The 26,372-nt window shown below is 34.2% G+C and overlaps 1 protein-coding gene across 2 annotated transcripts; it reads left to right on the forward strand.

Moving 5' to 3' along the window:
* The first annotated feature begins 66 nt into the window (after positions 1-66).
* Positions 67-25,975, forward strand: eIF2Bbeta (eukaryotic translation initiation factor 2B subunit beta). 2 transcript variants are annotated; one of them, XM_089249059.1, is made up of 15 exons: positions 85-184; positions 1,349-1,453; positions 3,092-3,178; positions 6,590-6,678; positions 8,211-8,241; positions 8,844-8,946; positions 9,274-9,323; positions 10,668-10,764; positions 13,639-13,698; positions 15,032-15,165; positions 15,332-15,392; positions 18,054-18,113; positions 19,642-19,693; positions 24,637-24,718; positions 25,867-25,975. In XM_089249059.1, exons 3-15 carry the CDS (start codon positions 3,099-3,101, stop codon positions 25,937-25,939), a joined length of 972 nt encoding a protein of 323 aa, XP_089105185.1. In that variant the 5' UTR covers positions 85-184; positions 1,349-1,453; positions 3,092-3,098; the 3' UTR covers positions 25,940-25,975. The 2 variants fall into 2 exon arrangements, with proteins under 2 accessions (XP_089105184.1, XP_089105185.1); XM_089249058.1 differs by lacking the exon at positions 1,349-1,453 and having other exon boundaries at positions 67-184.
* The last annotated feature ends 397 nt before the right edge of the window (positions 25,976-26,372 follow it).

Here is a 26,372-nt window from a genome sequence, read left to right on the forward strand (position 1 = left end):
ATGGTTTTATAAACCTTTTTCTCTTTTAGTATAAATCATAGGGATATAAGAAAATATCATCATCATCATCATCATCCTCTGGTTAAACAAGTTTTGTTTACATCATTCATTTTTAAGTTCACACGATTCCCTGTTGATATATTTAAATGGATCTTCAAACCAATATGATATTAGCTGAACAAAGGTATAAAAATGTCTTTCGATCATAATTGTTTTAAGTATATTTTAATTTATGATGACGTTCAATACAATAATTTCTGCCGCTCTCAATAGATATCAAACTTGTAATGAGCTCTCGCACGTGATTGTGTTTTCAAAAGTAGCAAGTCCAGGAATTCATGTGTTACTGCCAAAGCCCGAAGTGCGGCCACTTCGCGAATCGGCCGAGAGTTTTTGTCAAAATCCAATTTGCAGGAATGATTCGGTCTATGGCCGGCCAATTCGTAAAGTCGCCGGATATCCCTGGCCCAAGTTCGATCTACTGATGTAAGACAGTCCAGTAGGTGTCAAATCCGTTTTTTTTTCATCGTCGACGTGGGGTACATTTTTATATATAGTAGCTGTATTGAATTAGCTCCATGTGACAAGAGAAAAAACTATTTTTAATAATATGGATATTGTTGTTTTTTTTCAGTCCGATTATGAAAAAATATTACCCCATCGTGACTATGATGTTATGGGGTTGCCTTAACATCATAGATGGGACATTTCCTGTACATAATTGTCAAGAAAAAAATATGCAGACTTGGCGATAACCCCTAATCATGTCTTTTGTTATTGAACTTTGGCCACTTCACAAACTGGCTGGCTGAAGCCCAATGTTCAGGCATTGGCTGGTCAATATTCAACGAATTGGCCATTTTGGGAACTGGTCAATTTCATGCTTTGGCAGTAACATATACAATATCCCTTGACGAGAAATACTGTGATTCAGCGAGTGTTCAGTGATCCAAAGTGTATTTTGTGAAAAAAAAATTAATTAGCAAATATGCAAGATGAATAAATAGTCAATCATTGTAAGACAAATTATAAACTGCAAATTACCTTCGTCAGGGCCGTAAATAAAGGGGGAAGCTGCCGCAGGAGGCAGTCTTAGGTGGGAACAACAGGTGTGGGGGGGGGGGTGGCAAAGATCCTAGTTACAGCCCTGCCTTTATCCCTGATTCTTATAAAAATTGAGAATTAGAAATAAACTGTGGAAACAACCAGGAAAACTACATTTTTATGACAAAAAAGTTGGAAATGGCAAAATAACAAAAAAATACAGTTGTGTCACGTATACAGGTCATGTCAATGACAAACAAGTTGAAGTGTCTAACAAATACTAAATTGTTTTTTTCAACTTCAGGCATTAGTTAATTTTTCCACTAGAAAAGACAACATGCTGCAAGCTATGCAAATTGATATTTCGACGAACAACAACAACCAACATTAAGTGAGGCAACAAAGGAAGGTAGAGTCATCCACTGCAAGTGACTTTTACATGCTACTCGGTTAACGACTACACTCTATGCAGATGAGTGTGTTAAATAACTTTGAAGAAATATTGAAAAACTAAACTTTTTTGAGAGAATTTGAGTCTATGCTTAATGAGATATCGGGCGTAAACTCTCAGAAGGTGTCTTTGTTGTAAATAAATAAATATATAATAGTATTTAATCGATTATATATATATATATGTACTACTTACCATCACGACCCAGAACCGTGAAGGGCAATTATAAATTTTTTCTGCTTCCATGTTCAAGTGGGAAAGGGAGAAAAAAATGAGATGAATGGCATAAAAAAATAAACAACCGTACTGCATCTTGCACAGATAACGCCAAGAGGCTCAAGATCCTGTTCGAATCAGAAATTTCTGTCTTCTGCTGTTGTAGCCGGAAATCGCTAGTTCAAAGTCATTCCTAATGGACAAAGTTCTCATACTTTCTGTGCAATGGGATCAGCCTTGCAAATACTGACAGCTGTGGGCGACTTTTTTATCACTTCATGTAGCTGCTGCCAGTGGACGACCAGCCTTAACCAATCATCTTGCTATGAGGGAATTGCATGTCATGCTGCTTTTCAGCATAGTTTAGAAAACTACTTGGATTATTAATTTTTTTTTTTTTTTTGATGATTTTGAAAAACAGGAAAGATGATGATGAACTCAGTTTCTATGTATTCATAGAAAAATTTACTAAAAAAAATACATCGTATTCGCTTCAAACTACCAAAAAAGGGAAAATGAGAAATTGATTGGCCAGATGACTGGTTAATAGATCAACATTCTCTTAATGTGATGAACTGTAATTCCGGGAATTTCTTTGAAAACAGAAAACATACAAAAGCGCCAAAAAATGTGTTATGATATGGTCTATAGTGTTTTCATCAATGTTGTAAGCAAGGTTCTTCAACGCTATTCTCTATGGGAATCAGTTTGGACCGCCAATTTTTTATGTCATAGCAGAGATGCCATTATAACTGAGTTTGACTATATTTTTAAGTAATAAATAAACATTTTATGAATTTTCGCGCTATAATTTCGTTCAGTTTTGATTTGAAAAAAAATTGTTCATGTTTATGTGGAAAGATAAAAATGTTGTGTGTACAAAATTTGTGAATAGTGTAAGTGAGATACATGTAGTTCAACTTTAAACAATGCCCTAATACACATAAATTTCTACTTTATTATTGTTCATTCCCTCTGTGGATGAACAATAATCATTTTTTTTTCATTCCAAATTTCTCAAAATTTTTTTTTTTTGTGATGTATTATAGTTTTTAGAATAGCAATAAATGACACAATTTTTATTCCCTTGAATATATTTGACTCATATAATGGTAAGCCCAAACTACTATTGTGCGATATAAATTTCCCAAACCAGTATTTAAAAAGTAGGTGGTAAGTATACTTCACTTGGCCTTAGAGTTAAACAAGGGTCATTTCTCACTCAATACACGAAATTATAATCATACACATTCTACAGTTTTAATACTACTACTACTTTAATAGTAGTTTTCACACCGAAAAATGTTAATTTTGATTACTGCAATCACTGATTTGTATTTAGATAGGAGATTTGATGGAGAAATTGTTTAATCGTTGCAGGAACATCATGCATTCTGGATCTATAGCAGAACAAACTGTCAAGATATTGAAAGATATCATATCCGAGACCGAATGGCAAACAGCAAAGTGAGATATTTGTTATACATATACATTTGGACCTGCTTATAACAAAGTCGGGAAAAAAAAGCAAACTTTGTTGTATCCATACCGATTTGAAAACATATGTGTTTAAGCGAAATGAAGCATTTTAAATACACAGTGCACATTTTTCAGTAATCTGAGCAATCTTAGAATGAATAGATTAAAATAATATATCTTAATATAAAGATTCAATATTTAATTAAAATCTCACATACATCAACAAAAATATGTGTATATTTGCATTGCTTCTTTTTTTTCTTGGTATTTTTTGTGGGCTTTGAAAGTTTTGCATTTAAATAATTTTTGCCAAATAAGCAGGGCCATCATTTCAACTTTTCCAGGGGGGGGGCAAAGAACATTTACTTAATGTAGGCATGTATATGTATTTGTATATATATACTATTTCTCTATTTTTCAAAGCAGGGGAGCAAGCACTCCTCTGACCCCCCCCCCCCCCAAATGACGGGCTTGCAAATAAGCATGCTTTTTTGTAAAGTAATAGCATGGGCACAGGAAAATTTTTCATCTCATGTTTTGAACCATTTGAGAAGAGAGTTATGAACTTCGAGTAATCCTCGAATTTTTTATTCATCACTTTTTTCCATTTTTTGGCTGTCAACAAATTGTAGAGCTACAATTTTTGAAACAATAAGTAGCATTTTACACTTAGGAATTCTCAAAATTAATTTGCACCAGGGTTCTTTGGTTTAAACCATGTTGGTTTAACATACATTTCATTTTCTTTCCCATAAGAAGTAGCACATCTCCTACTGTATATTTCCCAGTCTTAATATTCAATAGTTTTTTTTATACTTTCACACACACACACTGTTAAGCCCAGTTAATCAAGGTTCTACTGTATAGTAGTAACAGATTTATGAAAAATAATCAGCTATATACAGGGTGATTATAATTTAAGTTTTGATTCCAAAACTATGCAATAAGTACTGATCAGAATGATTTGAAAATTTGCATGGATACTCCTGAAGCAATGGAAGTTTCTTTCGCAAAAGAAAAAAGTGCAAAATGTGCAAGTAGATGATGCTGTACTTGGCCAGCAGTGTAATCTATTTTGTGCAACCACATCATTTCGGCACTTCCACAGTATCAGTGTGTGGATAGAACTTCTATCAAGATGCACATTGCAATACCAGCAAAGCAGCTGCTGAAGACCCATTTTGACAGGATGCATCTTAACCCTTGCAACTTCTGGCTGTGGGGGTACCTCAAAATGTTATAAACAGTGGTCAGATTGCAAACTTTGGTGAATTGCAATCTCCAGCACATTCCCTATATGTTAGAAGTTCCTCAGGAATATTAACGGGATGGGAAAGGGCGCGCGTTTGGTTTAATAAAGCTGAATTGCAAGCACATCCACATTATGACCATGGCATACTCCGATTCTGTTGTCGAACAAGAATTTTTGTGCTTTCAACCTGATAGCCAGAACACGCGGTGGACAACATATTTAACATTTTTTAAGTAAGTTGTAGTTATTTGTTCAATTACTTCGTTTTTTGTGATGTTTCCATGAATTATGAAATCGTGAATGCTATAATTAAGGTATCATTTTGCCATGACTGGCTATCGTTTCCATTCTGCGAGCAAATTTCCCACATGTTGGATGATGTCATTAATTTTACATTTTTAAGTATTTTTTCCCCTTTATCAAATAAAATTGAATTTTTTCAGGAATATTCATGTCAGTTTTCAAGTCATTCTGACAATCGTTCTTTTTTTACAGTGTTTTGAAATCAGAACCTTAGTTATAATCACCCTGTATATCGTAAACCATTGCTAATTAATCTGCATTATTTATGCTTCATTAAATACATTATATTCACCTAATTTTTATTACTTGTGAAATAGCTTCGTAATTAAGTATACTGAAAAGTAACTGGAGAAAAACCTTTATATATTATATGATTAATAATCACATTAAAAGAATTTTCAAACACACAGTAATCCATTGAGTTAAGCAAAAAATAATTAAATTGTGAAAGTTAGTTTTTGTTAAAATGTAATAAATATTTATTGATTAATTAGCATAGGAATAGTGTTAATTGCATTAATAAGCATTTTATTTTAGTTAATTATTGGAAGTAGGAATGAATTTTCAGAAATTTCATTGTTTTTAATGTTAATACTATTTAAAAGAAAAAACCAGTTTAAACCAGAAAAAAACAGTTTAAACCAAAAAAAACCTGGTTTAAACCAAAAAAACCCCGGTTTTCTGGTTTTTTTTCAAAAAAAACGGTTTTTTTACCAACCCTGATTTACACACGACGAACCCATCACAACTAATGTCCAAATCCAGCTTGAGAATGGCAAATGTGCACTAAAGGTGGTTTGGAGGTTGGATTCTCTCGGGAATAAATGACCTCAATCTTTTCTTTTTACTGAGGCTTTCTGCAAACAAAATAAGATTTAACAAAGAACATTTGAAAAAAAAAGCAAAATAGGATTTTAGAGTACCGAAAACAACCCTACTAGAATGTCTTCCAAGTAAAGAAACAAGACATTATCAGTTGCAGAAAGGTAAATTTACAGATAAGATTATAAAGAAATTCCATGTTCAAAAATCTTTTGTAAGGAATCAAAATAGCATAGATAAGCAACACGAAACTCATGGGACACAGAAAAGCTTTGTTGTATGGGGAAATTTGTAATATCCATACTTTTTATAAGCGAGTCCAGCTGTATTAATGTCATACTATACAATGAATTATTTATGTATTTGACATGTATTTCAAAATGTGTATGTTATGGTCCCCAAAGTCTAGCGTCTTTGTGAAATGGCCAGTGTCCTGTGTGTGTGTGTCCCTGTGGGGAGATGCCAAACTTCTAACTTGAATAGCAACATTTTGTCATACTTTCTTTTCTTTCTTTCAAACTGAGCACTACTCAGGTCTACTGTCATGGGCAATTTACTACCTATTGAGTTGGGCTGGACATGTAAGTGTGTGTATCTAACAGTCTAGGTATGTATCTAATGTTATATCTGATTTTTCAGTGCTGTCACCTATATTTCAGAATTGAAGTGGTTAAGTGCAATGATTGAATATTTGTACCATTTGTAGACCTGTTGCTCTCTCTGGCGAGACTTTTTAATGGGGGATTGCCTCTCACATTCTCTCTCTCACCTTGAAGTTGAGAACCAGAGAAAACCAACTTCAGCCGGCCACCACTGTGGTGATATTGTTATAATGCAGTCTTCATGAAATTTTATGTTTAAATGTAGCAAATTAAATCAACTACATTGGCGCTTCAATAGCTCAACACACCAAAAATTTGCAATTCAACTGCTCTTATAGAAGTCATATTTTCCTTGAACCATAAATGTTTTAGCTTTACCTTTAGTTCAGCTATGAAAAGTGTATATTTTTCTATTCCCAGAGAATTGCTCAACATCATAAAGGTAGAAGGACAATCTTTAATTCAGACCCAGTCTTCAGAAACAGCTGTTGGCAACATGGTGAAGAGGGGTGAGTCATGTTCATGCAAAATGTTCTGTATGCAACTCTTATTATTTGGATTGAAATTCTTTCAAAGTGGTGTTATTTTATGCTTAAATTAATAAAGTTTTGTTATACACACGATAGTGTATAATTTCATAATTAATGGAAATCCTTAAAAATAAATCACATTCTGGTGGTTTTTGTTTATTCAGCAAAATAATGACTGCAAGGATAAAATTGTCATGATTTGACTGCTTTCTGAAAAAAAGAAAAAGAAATAAATTAATAATGTTTAAAAGAATAAATGTGTTGAAGATAGTTTTTGAAGATATCATGCCTATTTAACAATCATTAGTTGATGTTATAAAATTATATTACATAGTAATTGGTTTTGAGAAGATTTTCAATTAAAAATTGGCTACACTAAACTGGAATGGCGTCAAATCAGAATTTCACTTGGTAAGTACAATGATACTTCAAGTTAGGAATTTAATTCATGCCAAATCATTTTTAACAAATATATTTTTCTCATAAGTTAGATTACTCACTAGTAATCTTGCAACTTCTGAAGGGAAAACTTTATACAAATGAGTATTTTTAGGAATTTTTCTAAGCTATTACTATACAGGTATCCCTCGCTTTTCATGGTCTTACTTTACACTATTTTGCTGTAGCATAATTTTGAAAAGTTGATTCTAGAAATCTCAACCTGAAAAATTTGGTCTTGAGTTTGATGTTAATCCTGAAAATGGGCTTGCAAATTGAAAATGTGGCATAGTAAAAATAGCAAAATTCAGTGGATTTCATTGTTTAGATGAGACAAATTTGGGACAGATGCTCAAATCCAGTTCACCAAATCTCATTAATCAACATCTTTTGATAACATTGATAATGCTATCAAAATTGTAACAAAAAAAATCTTAATGATATTAAAATTTTCGTATTTACGAGGAATATTTAGAATTTTGTGGCGATTCTCTTGGTCCTGAAGTTTCAAAAAATGGCAAAAAATTCTGCTTTTTACCTGAATCTCGACTGTTTCATTAAAAAATTAATCGGCCAGATATAATATCAGACTCTTCAGAAAAGAAAAAATCAACACTCATACTGGAATCAATCGGAAGTACTGAAGACAAGTAAAAAGTATTAATTAAATTCATTCAGATAGTTAAATTTATGGGATTTATTTAAAAGTTTGAATAATCAATTCATTGAAAAAACAATTATTTTGCTGCTGGAAGTTGGGTTTATTTTTTTCATCTCTCTGAAGAAAAACCTTTATCCCTATCTTACCCATGTTAAGTTTAGCTCACTTCAGGTGATTTCGTCTTATGCGGTTATTTTGGGAACCAATTGATTGTGTAAAGAGAGATGCCTATTATGAGTTTTCATTATTATTTTATATCATACAAAATAAAACATCTGCTTCATTCATTTATTTTAGGAATGAAATTGTGTATACATTTCTGTGGTTTTTATGAATGTATTTCAAATAATTAATGAACTTTATTGAATATTAATCTACAAATCACTCTAATAGTTTTTTTGCAATTTTTCAGTACTCAAGATAATCAGGGATGAATACTCAAGGTGAGTGCTGTAGATGTAGTGGTAAAAAAATCAAATTCATAAGAGAATGCTTAGAAATTAGTTTCCAGAAATTTCAAATCCTCATAAGTTTCCTTCAAGTTTATTTCATTGAATGTGACAAATTTTATAATGACAATATTGATTTACTGTTTCTACAAATGTTTCAGAATTCTCAAAATAGTCTTTTCAAGATTCATATTCCCATAAACATTCATAAAAAAAAAATTTGAAAACAAAATTTTATAAATTAATATAAGATTATAAACCTCCTGAACAGAAATAACTTAATTCCTCAAAAAAAATACTACACAAGGAAGATCATATTATAAATATATAGTTTTTGCTTTGCAAATTGAAGTTTTATAAGGTGTATTTTCCCCTTCAATAAACCCAAGATTTTTTTCAATTTTCAATCATTAAACTTTGAAATAATTTTGTTTTTAATTATGTTATGTCTTTCCCACATTTGATTATTTTTTTAATTAATGATGAGAAAATCAGATATTTTTCTATTTGCTTTACATACTAATCATTCTTCAATTAGATCCAAAAATATATAACGACATAAATAAACATTTAGTCCTGTATATTTTTCTTTGAAGCGCAATAGGTAAAAGTGAAGAAGGTGATACGCAAGAGTCTTTACAGAAGATGTTAGTTGCTGAGGACCAACTAGATTATGGGAAGCCTCTCTCCTGTTTGAAAGTAAGTATAGAAATGTGCAGTATTGATTTATTGCATAAAGTTAATATAAATTTATTAGCCTTGTAATGTGTAAAATTATTACATGTAATACAAAACAGAAACCCTTTCCTAATGTTTTCTCTTTTTTTTCATGTTTTGATGAATGTTTTTCTTTAATTATAAGTAGCTACTTGGTTAGTAAGAACAACTTTACATTGTGTCTTTGTAATAAAATGTCCCCCCTTCCCTTTAAACTGAGAATATATCTTTTGAGGCATTGAAATAAATTGACTTTTCGTTTGTGGAATTCTAAGTATTATAGTTTGCTTTTTTCATATTTATCACCAGGAATCTATTGAAGAGAATCTTAGAGAGCTTTTGTCTGAAATGGAAACCAGGTAATATTTGTGAAATGCATACACAGTGTAAATTCTTTATAATGATGCTTAGCATTAGCAAACTCTAAGAAGTATTATGGAAGATTTTTCATTATTGATAAAATTTATTGACACTATAAAAAGTGTATTTTTTAGAGGTTTTTAAGGGATAAAGGGTAAACTAAATAACTAAGTGTTAGGGTAATAGAGTATTGTTAGAGATTATTGTTATAAAGGATTTTCACTGTATTATATTATTAAATCAAATTGTAACTTTTCATTATACCGCACGTATCAAAAGACAAAAAAAAAGTATAATGTACTGAAAGCACAATATAACCAAGGGGCTTTATCTAATCTTTCTAATATCAGTTGAATTTTTGAACTGTGGTTATAATAAAGGGAACCAAACATGCATATGAGTGCATGTTATAATGAAGGGCTCCTAATAGAAAAATATATTTAGCTGCTACACATTTTTTTCTTTTCTGTTACAAATTTTCTGTTCCATTATTTTTTTATAAAGACTTAATATTATTCCCATAGTATATTTACATTTCAGTTTTTAGCTGTACTGCTTCTGAGGATGAGTTAACTTATGAATGAATGGAATGAGCTATATGAAAGTATGTACTTCTGTACATTTGCACCCATAAAGTGAGGTTGGAAAAAAATGTTTCTTCATTCACCTGAATAATTCTTTTCAATTTGAAAATAAAGTTTCTTCTTTTCAGGTTCATAACATAAAAGAGATAAAGGCATGTCTGTAAATGCTAGAAAAAGAGATGTTGGTTGATAACAAAAGATCGATCAAATTCACTCATCTCTTTCCCTATCTCCCAGTTGCAAACAAAGATTCTAATTTTGGAAACATTTTGACTGGTTTTTCAACCATTCATTGTCCAAATTTGCTGTGAACAATCTGTAAGTTAAGAAATTTACCTGTCCTAGACAAACCTTAAAAATCCTGTTCCTTACTTGATGTTATGGTGTATTTATGAATAGCGAGATCTCTGATTCCGATAATAAATTAATAATCCTGACTTTTTTGCTTTTATTCTATTGTGAGTTTATTTTGCACTACTCATTTTATTTTCCATGACAACCTTAACCTTTTTTATGGGCACTGAATTATATTGTATTAATTATTAGTTGTTTTTTTTTTTTTTTTTTTTTGGTATATGCTTTTATATTGAATTTTCTGTATTTTAATTATATTTGACATTAAATTTTTTATGGGCATATTTTTTCAGCCCCCCCCCCCCCATTGGGCAATTTGCCTGTTGTGGCTTTTGTGTTTGTATTTGAATATAAACAATTGTTTGTTTATTAATGTGATTGAATGTATGTTTATTACTTTCTTAGTCGAGAAAATATAGCATTGCAGTCACTGGATCATATTCACAATAATGATGTTATAATGACAGCTGGGAAGTCACAAACAGTTGAAAGATTCTTGAAGGTAAATCTCAAAACAATGTCTGTCATCATTTAAGAGAAAGTATGCTTTAAATTTAAAAAAAAAAAAGAGTGTTTTTTTTTTTTTTTGCTTGGTGTTTTACGTGAATTTTAAATGTTTTTGTTCATTTTACATTTTTTTAACAACTTTTTCTCTACTTCAGTACAAAGTTTCAAGGTTTTTATATGACACAGCATGCTTTTTTGAGTTTTTCAGCAAAATACACTGCTGGCCACCCAAATTGCAACACCAAGAAAGGCAAGAGATATCGCAACAATATTTATTTTGTAGATAACATGTTGACCAAGCATCAAATGATTAAATTTATAGACTTCTGTGAAGTGTGGTTCCTGCCAAAATCAGTAGCCAGAGTAGCCGCCATTGTTGGAGATCACCGCTGCCACACGCCTCGGCATTGATTCAAAGAGACTTTGGATGTGTTCTTGGGGTACAGCAGACCAAGCAGCTTCCACGCGTTGCCAAAGTTGATCTGGTGTGGCAGCTGGGGATGTAATCTGGGTCAATCGTTGAGCAACCATGGACCACATGTTTTCTATCGGCGAAAGATCCGGAGAGCGAGCTGGCCAGGGAAGCAATTCAATCTGGCGATTGACGAAGAACCTTTGGACAATGCGTGCCACGTGTGGTCGCGCATTATCCTGTTGAAATATGGCTGTGGGCAAGCCCTGAAGGTAAGGAAGGAGAACTGGCTCCAACACCTCGGAGATGTAGCGCTGGCTTTTTAAAGTACCGGCAATGCGTACTAGAGGAGTGCGAGAGTGATATCCAATACCGCCCCGTACCGTAATACCCGGTGCAGGACCAGTGTGGCGGTACATAACGCAGCTGTTCAGCATCCTCTCTCCACGGTGTCTCCAGACTCGAATCCGACCATCGTGGTGTTGCCGACAGAAGCGTGACTCGTCAGTAAAGACAATTTCATTCCATTGTGCCGTCCACATCCTTCTTTCATCGCACCATTGGCGGCGGAGACGTCTGTGGTTCTGCGTCAAGGGTAGACGAAGCAATGGACGTCATGCGGACAGACCACTCTGCTGTAAACGGCGTCGAATGGTACGCGCAGACACTGGATGATGCGGTACAGACTGAATGTGCTGTGCTATGGTTCGTGATGTGGCTGAGCGATCCGTCACTGCCATACGCACAATACGCCTGTCATCACGTGAAGTGGTGCACTGAGGTGGATGCGATCGAACACGTCGGTCCGTCGTACCCTCCTGCATCCAACGATCACATATCCGCATTACAGTTGTTTGGTTTCGTCCAACACGACTACCGATTTCCCTGAAAGATAATCCACAATCTCGGTAGGCCACTATCCTTCCTCTGTCGAACTCGGATACTTGATCAAAAGATGATCGCTGTTTTCTACGAGGCATAATTGATCGTTTTTTTGAAAAAACCACAAGAAAAACACAATTGCCGTACTTCAAATCGTCGAAATCTCCAAGCCTTAAATAGCGCTTTGAAGTGGCGCCACAGGCGCGCGTGATGTGCGTCTGCGCTGAAATTCTAATCATTTGCATATCTCACCTCCGCTAATGCATGTTGCAAATTTCATATTATTTGCATGCTTCCTTCAGGGTGTTGCATTTACGGTGGCCAGCAGTGTATAATGATTGCTTAATAAAACCCTTGTTATCTATATAGATGTTAAGTTATTGGAAATATCAGTAATTTTTAAATATGGTGGGGGGGGGGGCTAAGTTAATACAGTGAAACCTCCTTAACCTGATCCAAAATTTTTCACATTAACCTTATTTCATGTTAACTGATAAGCATGACAGAAAATAATTTTTGACATTCTATTTGGGTTAGTCTGAAATTTATTACAGTGCACATTTATGCAAATATAAGTCACTGATCATTAAGTTTTCTTTTAAAGCGCTCTTTTTTCCCAATTTTTAAAATGCAAAAATTTGTATACCAGCAGCGTTTAATTATTTTTTGGTCAAAAGTCGGCTTCTGGTTCATCATCTGGTCTTGGTTACATGCAGCGATAATGTCATTTTCTGACTGAATATCAACAGTTGCAATGTTTTCATCTACTTGGAACTATTCTATAAATTGATTTGCCATACGAATTCTGCAATGTTCAACTTCTTTAATCAAAGAAGCAAGGGCGTAGCCAGGGGGGGGGGGACTTGGGGGTCTGGTCCCCCCCCCCCCCCCGAAATGTGAGAAAATGACCGAAAAAAGGGAAAAAGATGGCCAAATCCATTGTTCTGTCACTTTGGTCCCCCCCCCCCCCCCGAAATGAAAGTGCCCCCCCCCCCCCCGAACGAAATTTCTGGCTACGCCCCTGCAAAGAAGGCTCACATGTTTCGTTTTGTTTTCAACAGTATTTTTTTTTTTCACATCTGTGAATCTACCATGCCAAAAGCAGTTCTTAATTGTTGCAAAAGTGACAGAATTCCTTTCACTTTTAAGCAATGTTATTGCTTTTAACAAATTCACTAAAAAGCTGGTTTTGCTGTCAAAACATTGAATCATTTTCTGCATGATTCCTCTTTGGTAATGTGTGTTAACGACATTCACCTAACCCTTACCTATCCGGAATTTTTCTGCAAAGCAAATTTTTTCATTCAGGTTGACAAATCTGTTCACTTTAAGTAATCTTCCATTTAAAAAGTTTGTGTTAAGATTATTTTTTAACATTATGTCGCCATAGAGAATGAGGGACAGAGAATTCTTTTCATGTTAACAAGGATCAACTATATCATTATATGTGTGATTTTTGTTATAGTAAATATTGTTACATAGGAGTTTCACTGTATTATCATTGTTATGCTCAGCATAAAATGCAGGGCTCTCATCAATTTTTATAAAATTATATTTTTGACTTGTTTTGTATAGACTGCTTCAAGTAAAAGAAAGTTCCAAGTAATTGTAGCTGAAGGTGCCCCATTTTGTGATGTAAGTTTGTAACATATTTTTCATGATTTCTGAAGTAATTTTTTTTTAAAGTTTATTAATCATGATGAAATGTTACGTGATAATGAGAAGGGAGAAAAACTCATCAATAGATCACCATGGATCTATACTGATGAACACAAAGTATTTCAGTGAACAATTACAAATAGTTTCAAGGACAGAACAAAAAAATCTCAAAGGAAGACAAGCAAATACATCAAAATTAATTTTGCATCCATACAATGAACAAGTGTTCAATCAAAATATAATGATTAGTACAGAAACCTAAATAACATTCCAGATACACCACTCAAATATACATAATGAATGAAAAATACAAATGCTAGAGTTTATGATGTGAGAAATGACTTTAGCAATTGAAGGCAATCAGCAAGAAGTGTACTCAGTAATGGTTTTTGAATTAATATTGTAACTTCTTTTTAAATTTTTTCACAGGTTCGATTAAAATTAATGTAGAACCTTGTTTGTCTGGAACTTGCCGTTTACAGACTTCAGTTCCCTTGGTTATGAAGGAATCATGTTTGAAGTTCAAATATCTCCTATTGATAGAAATTAAAATGTTAATGTGACGATGAAAAGACTTTAAATATTGCTAGGTTCGAGCTGCATTGTTACTGATCAGAAATAATTGATCAAAAAGAAAAAATTATGATACAGCTGCATAACAAATGATAACCAAATTGTCTATAAGTCTGTTGAATGTGTTTTTGATTATAATCAGTATAGCTGATACTGAGATAGGATATATTATGTCGTTCTCAAAATGCACATCACATCCTGCACACTCATCTCAACGAATTCAAAGGTGTGAGTGCTCAAAAGGGCACAAGGGCTGAGCATCTTCACCAATAAACTCTTGACTGTGAGCATCTTTATAAGGGATTGCACAGTGAAAATATCATGAGTGGTTACTTTTGAGGGAGGGATGCCCTAATACGTAAAACTGACCCAGTGTGCATGAGAATAAAGCTGGAAGGTACTCGTGTTCGGAAAGTTATTTGTTTTTTTTTTATATATGCTTTTTTAATGTTAGAACTGGTTCTTTTTTTTTCAAATGACTAATTTGTAAACATTGAGCTCCTCACCACTGAAGGGAATAATTGTCATTTTCATTCTTGTCCAAGCTAAGCAAACACAGGTAAACAACTACTTCTGCCCAAGAACAATGAAAAGTTTGAAATTTGTGATATAGTGTTATAGAAGCTTAAAATTCATTTGTATGAAAAAATGTATCAATATATACCGTCAAAGCTGAATGTTACTAATTAAAATTTAAATGTTTTACGTTTTCTGATTTCAAGTTTGTCATTTTTAGGGACATGTCATGGCTAAGAAATTAGCTCAACATGGGATAGAAACAACCTTGATCCACGATAGTGCAATATTAGCTGTGATGTCTCATGTGAATAAAGTTATAATTGGAACTCACTGCATGATGGCTAATGGAGGGTAATCAGCATACAGTCTTTTATGCAAAATCATAACTGTATTTTAATTTTATAAATTTCTTGCCCAATTTATGCATATTGAGCTTTTCAGACCAGTGTTACAACTGCGATTTAATGCATATATCAATGTATAGACAAGTTTTAGGAATATAGTTACTTTTTTTTAGGTTGAAAGCATCATGCGGTATGTATACAATAGCTCTGGCAGCCAAACTCAAATCTGTTCCAGTTAGTATTCATTTTAATTCTCATTCATTACTTGAAAGTAAATTTTTGTGTCCTCAGATATTCATGAATTTCCAATTGGAAATTGCTGTTTTGTTTTTACGTATTTGTTATCATTATAAAAATACACTGTAAGGAAAAATGTGTCAGAAATAGTTACTTCAACATTATTTCAATGATTTAAAAAATCTAGGCAAGAGTCTTGTTTTCTTCTTTGATAATGTGTTTAGTGCATTTACTAATTATTTATTTTTCTCTGCATTTTATATTTCTCACTTTTGTGAATGATATTCAAATTACTGAAGTATGCTATTGCTCACTATACTTGCTCTCAATTTTGTTTCAAATCAGAAATTTTTCAAGTTAATGATATTTATTGTTATTATCAGTGACAGAACCGACCAATTCAGCTGATTTGGTTCTCTATTATCTATGCTGAATATTTGTATCCCGGGTTGGCGGTTTCAATTCTAGTGTAAATCAGTGTATAAATCATTGTATTATAGTGTTTTGGTTGGTTTATTGTTGTTGTAAATCTTCAGCCGAATGTTTGACGTGCTTCATGAAGAATGGATAATCGTCCCAGATTAGGCATGAAATGTTTTAGTTAGTTCTTTGATGGGAAAGACATCAGAAGTTTTTCTGCATTTTCTTACCTCATGTTCACATTTATTAAATATGATTTTATTAAGTTTTCTTAATAATGTCTTTTTAAATGGCATTTTCTGATGTTCTTCGAGGATTGAATGTTTATAATCACATTTTTGTTCAACTGTTTCATTAGGGATTTTCTTATCAGAATCTGGCATTACAACTATGTGACATGTGATCTTTATGATAAATGTTTGCACCAAAAATGGCATTTAAAAAAATGTTGCAACTTCTTACCCTAATTTAACAATTGATGTACATTGGCATCCATAATCATACTAATAGCAAAAATGATATGTGTGTAATGGGCCATTCAAGTATTACGTAAGCAGATTTTCAGCCATTTTTGACCCCCTCCCCCCCTTGTCATCAAAGTCAGCAAATCCGGAACTATGAATACTTGCAATGTCATTCATGTGCAAGGAATTTATTCTACATATCTATATTATAGACTGAATCATATTTTTCATAAGGGTGTGTGCTCCAGAAGTCACTCCACTGTTGCTTTAGTCTCCCTCAATTCCCCGTTCCCCAAGGGCAGTATTTTATTACCACCTTTTGGAACTATAAATGGAGCTAATCTATCAAAATGAATCATTTTTATTTGCTTGTAATTCCTGTTATAACTGCATACTACTACTTTCAGAAAGTGCTGAGACTTATTTTATCACAGAGAGTGAATATAGATAGAACCTGTTTATTTAGTGTTTCCTTCAAAGTAACTACCCTGAGCACAATTATGCATTTTTTGCCATTGTTCATACAAAGATGTAAATGCGAATTGCAAGCCTTTTTTATCACACCCTCTGGTGCCTTCATTGCTGCTCGCTACACTTATTCGACACCTGAGCATCTTTATCCCTTAAGCAAATTCTTTATCCAAAGAAAAAGGAAAAGAGTCAGGGGAATAAGCTGGTTGTAGAAGCACCAGAATGTGATGTTTCAACAGATAATCTGACACTAGGAGGGTTCTGTGAGCCAGTGCATTGTCGTGATGGCGCACCCATAACTTGGCATTCCACAGATCTGTATCTGACAGAATCATGCAGACATTTAAGGACTCACACGTCTCCCATGGTGTCAGATTGCCTGTCACAACATCACATTCTGATACTTCTGCAGCCAGCTTATTTCCCCTGATCTTGCCCATGTGACTTTTTTATTTTTCCTCAGATGAAAAATTTTCATAACTACTTCACTTACAAGCTTTTGTCAAAAAATTTGGATTATCTTTATTTGATGAATGAATGATAAATCTGGTAAGCATGACCTAACTGCATATTAGAAAAAAGAAGAGGAGGGAAAGGGAAAAAGTGTTATAGATAAGGTAGATAAGAGAGTTTTTTTAGTCTCTTTTACCCTCACCCTACGTGTTCTCTTTCATTCTTACATGCATATAGTAGAAAGATGTATCATATGTGTGGAAAAAATCATTTAACAGGAGTATAGAAAAAAGGAACTTCACAGCCAATACAGGTTACTGTAAATCTTTGCAATGGTGAAGAGAGAGGAAAGAAAACACAAAGAACATGTGTGAATTTATTGCGCTGGTGTTGGGAGTGCCCATGATCATAAAGAGGTTAAGGAGCGATGATTCTCAAATTCCAAAAAAGTGTAGCAACAAAGGCACTGAAGAGTGTGACAAAAGGAGACTTGCAGTCCACATTTACATCTTTGTATGAACAATTTCAAAAATGCATAATTGCACAGGGTTTTTATTTAGAAAGAAACACCAAATAAACACGTTCTGTCTGTATTTATTCTTTCGTAATAAAATAAGTCTCAGAACTTTTTGAATGTAGTAGTTGAATGTATTTACTTGTGAATTTTACTATAAACGTATTTAATCCATTATTTTAAAAGGTTTGGTGCTTGCTCGGTTGTAAATTTATTTATGCATGAAAATGTATATATTGACATCAACAAAGTTGTTGGTAGTGATGGTTTTATAGATTGTTTTTATTGTTATTATGAAGATCTGTTCATGCTGATTTCCATAATTGTGTATTCCAGCTTATCGTTTGTGCTCCTATGTTCAAGTTGACGCCTCAGTATCTCCGTTCCACTGATCAGGTAAACAAATATTTTATGATCAATCACTTTAATCCTTAGTTAAAAAAGTAGATCTCCCTCCTTCTTTCTGTAGTTTTTGTTACAAATGTTTCAATAATTAAGGCAGATAAGCATAAAAATTTAAATTAGTATTTCATATCCCAAAAACATTCACATAATGGCTCAGTTTTGGAAGATATCAACAGTGGCTACATCAGTGTTTCCCAGAGTAGGCAATATCTCCCAGGGGTAGGATTCAGTCTGTTTGCACCAATTTGGTAAAACCAATTATATTTTTGTTGAGTTTGGTGAACTGCTTGTTAAAATGCCACTTGTAATGAGGATTCTCTTTAATTGGAGAGTTTCTCAAATTAGGTTCTCTCTCTTTGAATCAAACCACTGATATTGCCCCTAGGGGGAAAGATGGGAGGTACATATGCGATGTAAGTTCCTATGAGTTATAGAGAAACGAAAGAAACGATGTCACTCTCCACTGTTTGTATGAAGTATGAACCAGGGCTGCGTACTTCCTATGAGTTGGCTTAACACAGGGGATATACTTTTTCTGAGATGGGGATGATGACACAAATAAGTTTCGAAAACTCTGGGCCATTTACTTGGAACATCATTTTTTGCTCATCTTAAAGATTTGATATACAGTACATTCTGTACTATCCGGCCCTATTCTAATGTGGCGGAAGGTCAGACTGGATAACAAAAAACCGGATAGGCCAGAGTTCTACAAATGCTCACTTCCCACCCCTCTCGTACCACTAAAAAGCACCCTTTTTATTTCAAACCCCACTCTTATTCATATATTCTGACCTCCAAGTACAAACCAGAAGTGTCGACATGAAGAAAATATTAGGGGGGGGGGGCAAAAGTTGCTGGTCGTCTCGTATATATAGCACTCAAGCGTGTACGCAGGAGAAGGAGGGTGCACTGCTTTGTTTTTGCAGAAATTATTGGGGGTGCTGAATAAATGGCCTTGGAATCTCTCCCATGCGCCCCATGCAGGACATACTTTTGGTGCTCCGACCACGTTTTTTTTGGTGTAAAAGCTTTTTTTGGTATTTTGGCTCTGATTTGTAATCCCTTCAAGAGCACTGCCCTGTGTGAACACACAGCCCAAGAACTGGCCTTGGCAATGGGGTCAATTGCCCTGAGCTGCAGTCTGGAGTGGGCAGCAAATTTTGAATTTTTTAAGATCAGAAAAGCTTATTATAAAATCATCTAATTTCACTGTGAAGGAGTGGGAAAATTATGTCGTCATCCCCCCCCCCCCATCTCAGACAAAATCCTTGTTACAACTCTGGCATTAATTCAATGAAAAATAATGTGGTATAAAGATAATCGCATGGTGTTGAGAAAATTAACTGTCTCGCCTGGAAATGAACAGATTTATTTTTAATTCTCATTCTAGATATAGTAATAGTTGTAGTTAAAGTAATTGCTGATAATTTTCCATAATATTTTGAGCTTTTTCTATATAATTTTATCTGTTATGAAGTGTGAGCGACTGAAACAAGTGGGTTTTTTTTCTTTACAGGAAGGTTTCAATCACTTGAAATCCCCTCAGGATGTTCTTTCATATTCTGGAGGTGAATAAGTTTTCATTTTTATTAGAGATGGTTGAGAGTAAATAATGGTTAGCATTTTTTTAATTAAGATGTAAAATTGTAACAGCTGTTAAAAAAATTGATTCTGTAATATGCAACATCTATAATACTAGATCGATCAATGGATTATCCTGGTCGAGTCCCCATATTTAAATGCAACGTAACTTTTGCATTTCCCGGTTCAATTGTTTTATCAAACCCAGTATTGATTCATTGATCAGATGACAACAATGAAACAAAGCAACTAAATTTTGTTAAAACAAATAAACATTTATTTGATAAAATATTAAAATTTGAAGTAACATTTTTACAATACTCGATTATCACAGTAAGTTAGTTTTCTCAACATCTCAAGTAACTAGAACAATATTTGGAACATTCTCACCATTTGCCGAGATGACAGGAAATACAGTTGTCTCTCGTTCACACTGTCCGTAACACTGGATGAACATCAGCAGAACTAAAGTTGATTTGGAGACAGTCCGTAGACTGTCTCCCCGAGTGGCATGGTGGTAAGATACTCGTCTACCATCGTGAAGGTTGTTGTCTGGGTCCCGGGTTCGAACCTAAGGGAGGATATAGATAAGATATTTTCCCTAACGAACTCGAGGCGACCACCGATCGACAGCGCCTTCACTTCCAACACATCTCACTAATGGCAGTAAATTGCAATATAGCGATAAGGCCAGAGTTGGTGTTTGGTGAAGTAGTAGTCCGTAGATTATCTTATCAGTCGGTCAGGCCTTTGCATGCTGAACGGTTGGAGAGACGATTGCATTGATTCACACCATTAGGTATCCGGTCAGGCTACTGTGCAACTGCAGCATTGAGAGCGAAGTCAGGCTAATGACGAAACAGATCTGGAGGTAGCCTAACAAGCTACCGGACAATCGATGGAGAGAACCACGGAGCCAATACGACGTTGAACCACATGAGGTGTTACCGGGTGAGCCACCAATCAAACCATAGAGCTATTATGGAGTTCCAAATGGTGCTAAGCGCATCGTTCCATATTCAATACATCGCTATTGTTGAGAAATCACCTGGCGCACACCTCAACAGGGTGAAATGTCTTTATGTTAGAATCGAGTGTCTCGAAAAAATAAATCTGTCCTGTATCTTGCTGTGTATTCGGTATTTATCTGAGAACACTCCCATCATGCATCATAACAGGAACCAATCACCAAGATGCACTCCCTGCACTGAACTCGGCATCTAATTTTCATATTATCATGAAGGGGAAAACAATATTGCTCAAAATAATATATCACAGAATCTGGCAACAATACAAATTTAAACAGTTGGAGACCTGGCCAGAGTCCATTATTTAGGCCTATTGCACATGAGGAATTTCATGGAATTATTTTACTGTAAAGTGGTTCGCGACCCACCAACAGCATGAAGGTAATTTATTATACATTTGTGTATATCCTTTTGCAAGACACTATTATTTTACATTTCACAAATATATAACATTTTACGAAACACTAATATTCTATATTGCACAAATAATTCAATTCTCAACACAAATAATTCTGAGTTTGATGATGACTCTGCATGGTTCTTACCAACAAGCCATGGAACCCCACAGGGAAAGCAACAAGACAAGTTTTTGGAATCTCTTACACGGGTGTAAACCAGAATTTATGTGGGACGCTGGCAGCCCGACCTCTGGTCCGGTTCTCGTCCGACAGCCAGGAGACCCCACCCCAACTCTCAGATTAATTGAGCTAACTGGCCCAAACCGGATTGCCAGCAGGTACTTCGGGTGGTTTCCGGTAGCTAAACGAATCCTGGGGTCTAAACAAAGATTTAGGACTTGAAGAAATAAGATTTGTAAAAGATCCCGGGTCATCATGTTGCAAATACTAAAAGGTGATTCAGAGAAGATGGGAAAAACTTTAAGAGGTGATAGTACACACCAATGCAAACAATTGTTATCAAAGAATGCATGATCTAATATGAAATGCAAACACGCTAACTCTTTTTGAAATGGCTGCTCTGCAAACATTAAAACAACATTCTTCTTGAAATTTATTGGGAGAAAAAGAACACCATACATGCAAATGTAACCAGGGGAAGAAAAAGAAACTGTATGCAAATCTGCGTCACAATGCATCAAATTGAGAAGTAAAAATGGATCCTGTTTCACACAGCTGTCGATGCAAGTGCGTAAATGTTTTTGGATTGGGCAACTGCCTGTGGGGAAAATGCTCACCGTACATTCGCGCTGCCTCTGTAGTACTTCCGTTTGCAGCTTTGTAAATGAAATGTGTGTCTGCTTTTTCAGTATTACTAAAGTGCACTATTATCCCATAAGTTAAAATGTAACCTTCCTTGGGAGTTAATCCCCTGTTCAAAATATCCTTAGTAAAAGCAGACAACAAGAAGGAAATAGAAACAAGTCCTTTTTATCACCTTAATTACTTTAATTCATTAAATATTTAAGAGATGCATACCCACAATTTGTACCGTTAAGTTAATTTTTGGTTTGAGACAAATTTTCATTGAAATCTCAGTTCAAAGATTTAGTTCCATCAAACTGATGTTATCTCACCCATGGAAGTCCATTTTTGGTGCACTGTAATCAAAATGATGGAATGAATCATAGAACAGAGTCCCTAGAGCTCAATGGCAGTCAAAACCCACTAGAAGAATTCCGAATCTTCGATTAACAGCAAGATGATCGAGCCACACAGGTTTCGGAAGGTGGAGAAGAACTGTGTGTCACCATTAGCAGTCGATTGGCAGGATATGATAAGAAACCTCTCAGGGCTTTGTTGCTCAGAAACCTATCGAGCAGCAATAGCCATTTATTGAAACAGAACTGCAAGACTACAATTTTTCTATAATAACGAACTTCAGATAAAAGCATCTCAACAGGCCCAGCCAGGAAGAATAGGAACAAATATTTAACTCATACCATTTTTTAAGACATTAGATTTTTTGACCTAAGTCAAGAACGATAAAACTACCCAAATGGTAGAGTAAGTAGTGATTAAACTAATTGAACAGTTGCACTAATTGTGCAATGCATTCATGACAATGTATGACCAGTGTTTAAGCGGGAAATTCCCAGCCGCATGTGTCAGAAGAGCCAATTGGCTTCAAGGTAAAAAAATTTACATATAAAAACAAGTTTTCAAAAAATGAAATATTTTGGGATAGCAACACACACACACAGAGAGAAAGAAAACGTAAACATTGAAGGCCGATTGGCGGAGCGTCCCGTAAGGTGCAACAAAAGCAAGAAGGAAAAAATAAATAATAAAAATGACTGGATAAAGACTCCTTCTCACAGAATTTATTGACATGTTACAACAACTGTGTTAGAATGGTTGCACGCTGGAATAACTTCACAGGGCTGGCGTCTGCGGCTTTTATTCACCGTGATGCGGATTTGCATACGGTTTCTTCTTCTTCCCCAGGTTGCATTTGCATGCATGGTGTTCTTTTTCTCCAAATAAATTTCAACAGGAATGCTGTTTTAACATTTGCAGAGCAGCCATTTCGAAACATGCTAGTGTGTTTGTGTTTCATGTTAGACCATGCATTCTCCAATGACAATTGTTTGTATTGGTGTATTTTGTTTGTATTTTTCCCATCTTTTCTGAATCGCCCTGTATATCATCATTAAATTTGGTTGTCAGTATCATGGCAATAAAAATCTTACAATAACCAGTTTTTTAATATTTAAATAATAAATTGCATAATTAAAATCCAATATCAATCATTTGAAATTACCAATAACTTTATTTTCAATTAAAAACACCAATTTTATTGGATTGGACCAATTTTATTCATAATTGTGATGAATTTTATGAAAATTGATATTCTGCCACAGAGTATTCGGTATTTGGCCAAAACATTAGCCGAATATTCAGCTTTTGGTTATTTGGCCAAATTACTATCCATCCCATCCGTAATTTATATATCTTTTTATGGTAAAGTGTTATTGTTTTTTTGGTTTATATTTTTGTTATTTGCTCTAAGTGAATTACCTGGTTACTACCAAATACTCACACACACAATCTGTGTTTCCCTAAGTGTAATGAGTTTCTGATAATGATATGCAGTCAAATCCGCTTATAATGAGAGTCTGGATTTAACGATCAAATTAATGTATTTTGTTTGGTACAATGCTGATTGTATGGCAGTTCTGTTGCTTTTAGCAAACAGGTTTTCAACGTAGCTCAGATTTAAGGAGTGATTTAAAAGAGAAACTTGAAAAAATAAATAAATACGAGAATGAAAATTAAATGGCTGGAAAACCATAAAACTATTTGGGTTTCTTTTCTATTCTTCCCATAATATGAAGATAATACAATTGATGAGGGATGAATATCAATCTTAATAGTTTAACAAAAGGCCTATCACCCTCATAAGGTGTGTTGTCAATGTTCAGGAACAGCAAAGATGAAGATGAGAAATGAAGATAAGAAACAGACCAATCAAAATGTTTTTAAAAAAAATGGCCAATTCAACCCTTACTCAACTTCCAATACAGACTCAGTGTGTCTGGGTATGAGGATCATCAACAGGAATTTTCTTTTCCTGGGTGTTGGGTTCGTTAATTTTTTTTGGGGCAATGAATAATGTGCAATGCTTTATAATGTGGTAAATGTGAAAAGTGCCTGATAGTCCTCTAAGTAGTTTAAAAGAGTGCATAAAGGAGGTAGCTGGTGTAAACAGTATAGTTATGCGCGAAAACAGTTTTTTGCAATTTCTCAACATTTTCTACCAAGTTCACCACTTTTAGTCCTCAAATATTTTATACATCTTATGTACATACTGTATCATATATGCTTGTTGTAAGCACTTAATGTTTGTTGGAATTGAGCTCCTCATTATAAGTGGGTTCGACCGTATTTACATTATGCTATTTATAGTATATCACAATGATTTTTTTTCTCTCTCTCTTACAGGTTCCACCACCAAAATAGAGGTTTTTAATCCAGCATATGATTATGTGCCCCCCGAACTTGTTACAGTATTTGTGTCCAACATGTAAGTCTAGATTTTGGTTCAATTCATTTCCATCATTACATTTATATTCCTTCACTTTGACCTGGATTTTCTTTTTTAGTTTCTGTTCACGATATCTCTGGTACTTGATAGGGCTGTGGAATTACTATTTAAATTAAAAGTGTGTAAATTAATTGCAGTGAAATCTCTTCAAGAGAGCTTCCCTCTGTACTTTGAAAAATCAAACCATCTGTAAAGTTGCCCCTTAATGGAGGTGAACTAATGTGAAGGGAAAATTTCACTCCCCCCCCCCCACCTCCCTTTATTGAAAGGTAGCCCTTCAATACAAACAACTTTGACAAACTGCAATAAATCTTGCATACCCATATAAGTGGGACAAGTAGCTCAGATATTATGTTGAATATCATGTGATTGATGTATTGATTTGTAGAATCCACTGTGGAAAAAAACATAGTTTTGTATTAATGAAGTCACCACAAGCCAGTGTTGGTTTGTCTCATTTCTTGTTACTGATTGAAGGTACCTTAAAACATGGCTTGAGTTATCAGTAAATTGTAAAAGTTCTCACACACACACATTATCAAAAGAGCCGGTGAAATTCAGTATTTGTTATAATGTATCTAAAACATCTCACAGAATGTAGCAAGAAAAAATTGTTAAACCATATAGTCTTATAAATGAAAATGTGTATTAAAACTACAATGAGGATGCTGAAAACTAAAATTGCTATTGTGTGAAACAAAAGTAATGTTATGTGGTAGCAGGGGTAAGTTATTCTGGATGATTTGCCTATCAAAAATTAAGGAATTTTAATCAGAAATTAGTCAAATAGAACAAGCTCCTAGAGAGAGCCTTGGCTCTCACCAGGCTTTAAGCATCTGACGGTGACAATTTTAAACTTTCAGTTCCACATGACTGATTACAACAGACAGAAATTCATACAGCTATCCTGATTTAGCTTTGGAAAGCGATCTTGCTTTAATAAATAAACAAGCAAGAATCGAGGACTAGTTCGCTATGGTGATCAATAGCCCTTGAATATGCTATTATTTATATATTTATCTCTTGTTCTTGCAACAAAATTTCTCCTTTTTTTTTTAAATATATAAATAAATCTGCAATTTCACGCTATGATTATTTTTGATATACCACCATCTTTTCTTTTTCAGAGGTGGAAATGCTCCTTCTTATGTGTACCGGCTGTTGAGCGAACTTTATCATCCTGATGACTATGATATTTGATTTTTTTTAATTAAAATTTTTCAAATTTCAAAGACATTTTTTCTGATTCAATCTTTTTTTTAGAAGACAAAGGTATTTTTATACTCATTATGGATACAAGGAAGAAAATAAGATGATCCAACCAGTGAAAAAAAATTGAAAATCGGTAGGATATGCAAAAGCAAATGAAAAATAATCAAATAGATCAGTATTTCTTGGGTTTGTGAAGGTCTTTTATTCAATGTTTTGAGGAATATCAACAAATTAAATCTTAAGTTTTTATGTTAAGTAAGAGATTAATAGCCACTGGAATTATAATGCATAAATTATTGCATAAAATTGTTACTTAACCTCAAATGTGGGGTCTAAAGCATCAGGAATATAAGTGCGATTTTTAGAAAATCCAAGTTAAGCGTAAGAGGAAAGTGAAGCTAGAACCTCTTTCTTGTTCAGA

The sequence above is a fragment of the Pholcus phalangioides genome, unplaced genomic scaffold (assembly GCF_987345545.1).
Source record: "Pholcus phalangioides strain wild (caught in Gottingen) unplaced genomic scaffold, Ppha-v1.0 ptg000021l_1, whole genome shotgun sequence".
Taxonomy (NCBI): domain Eukaryota; kingdom Metazoa; phylum Arthropoda; class Arachnida; order Araneae; family Pholcidae; genus Pholcus; species Pholcus phalangioides.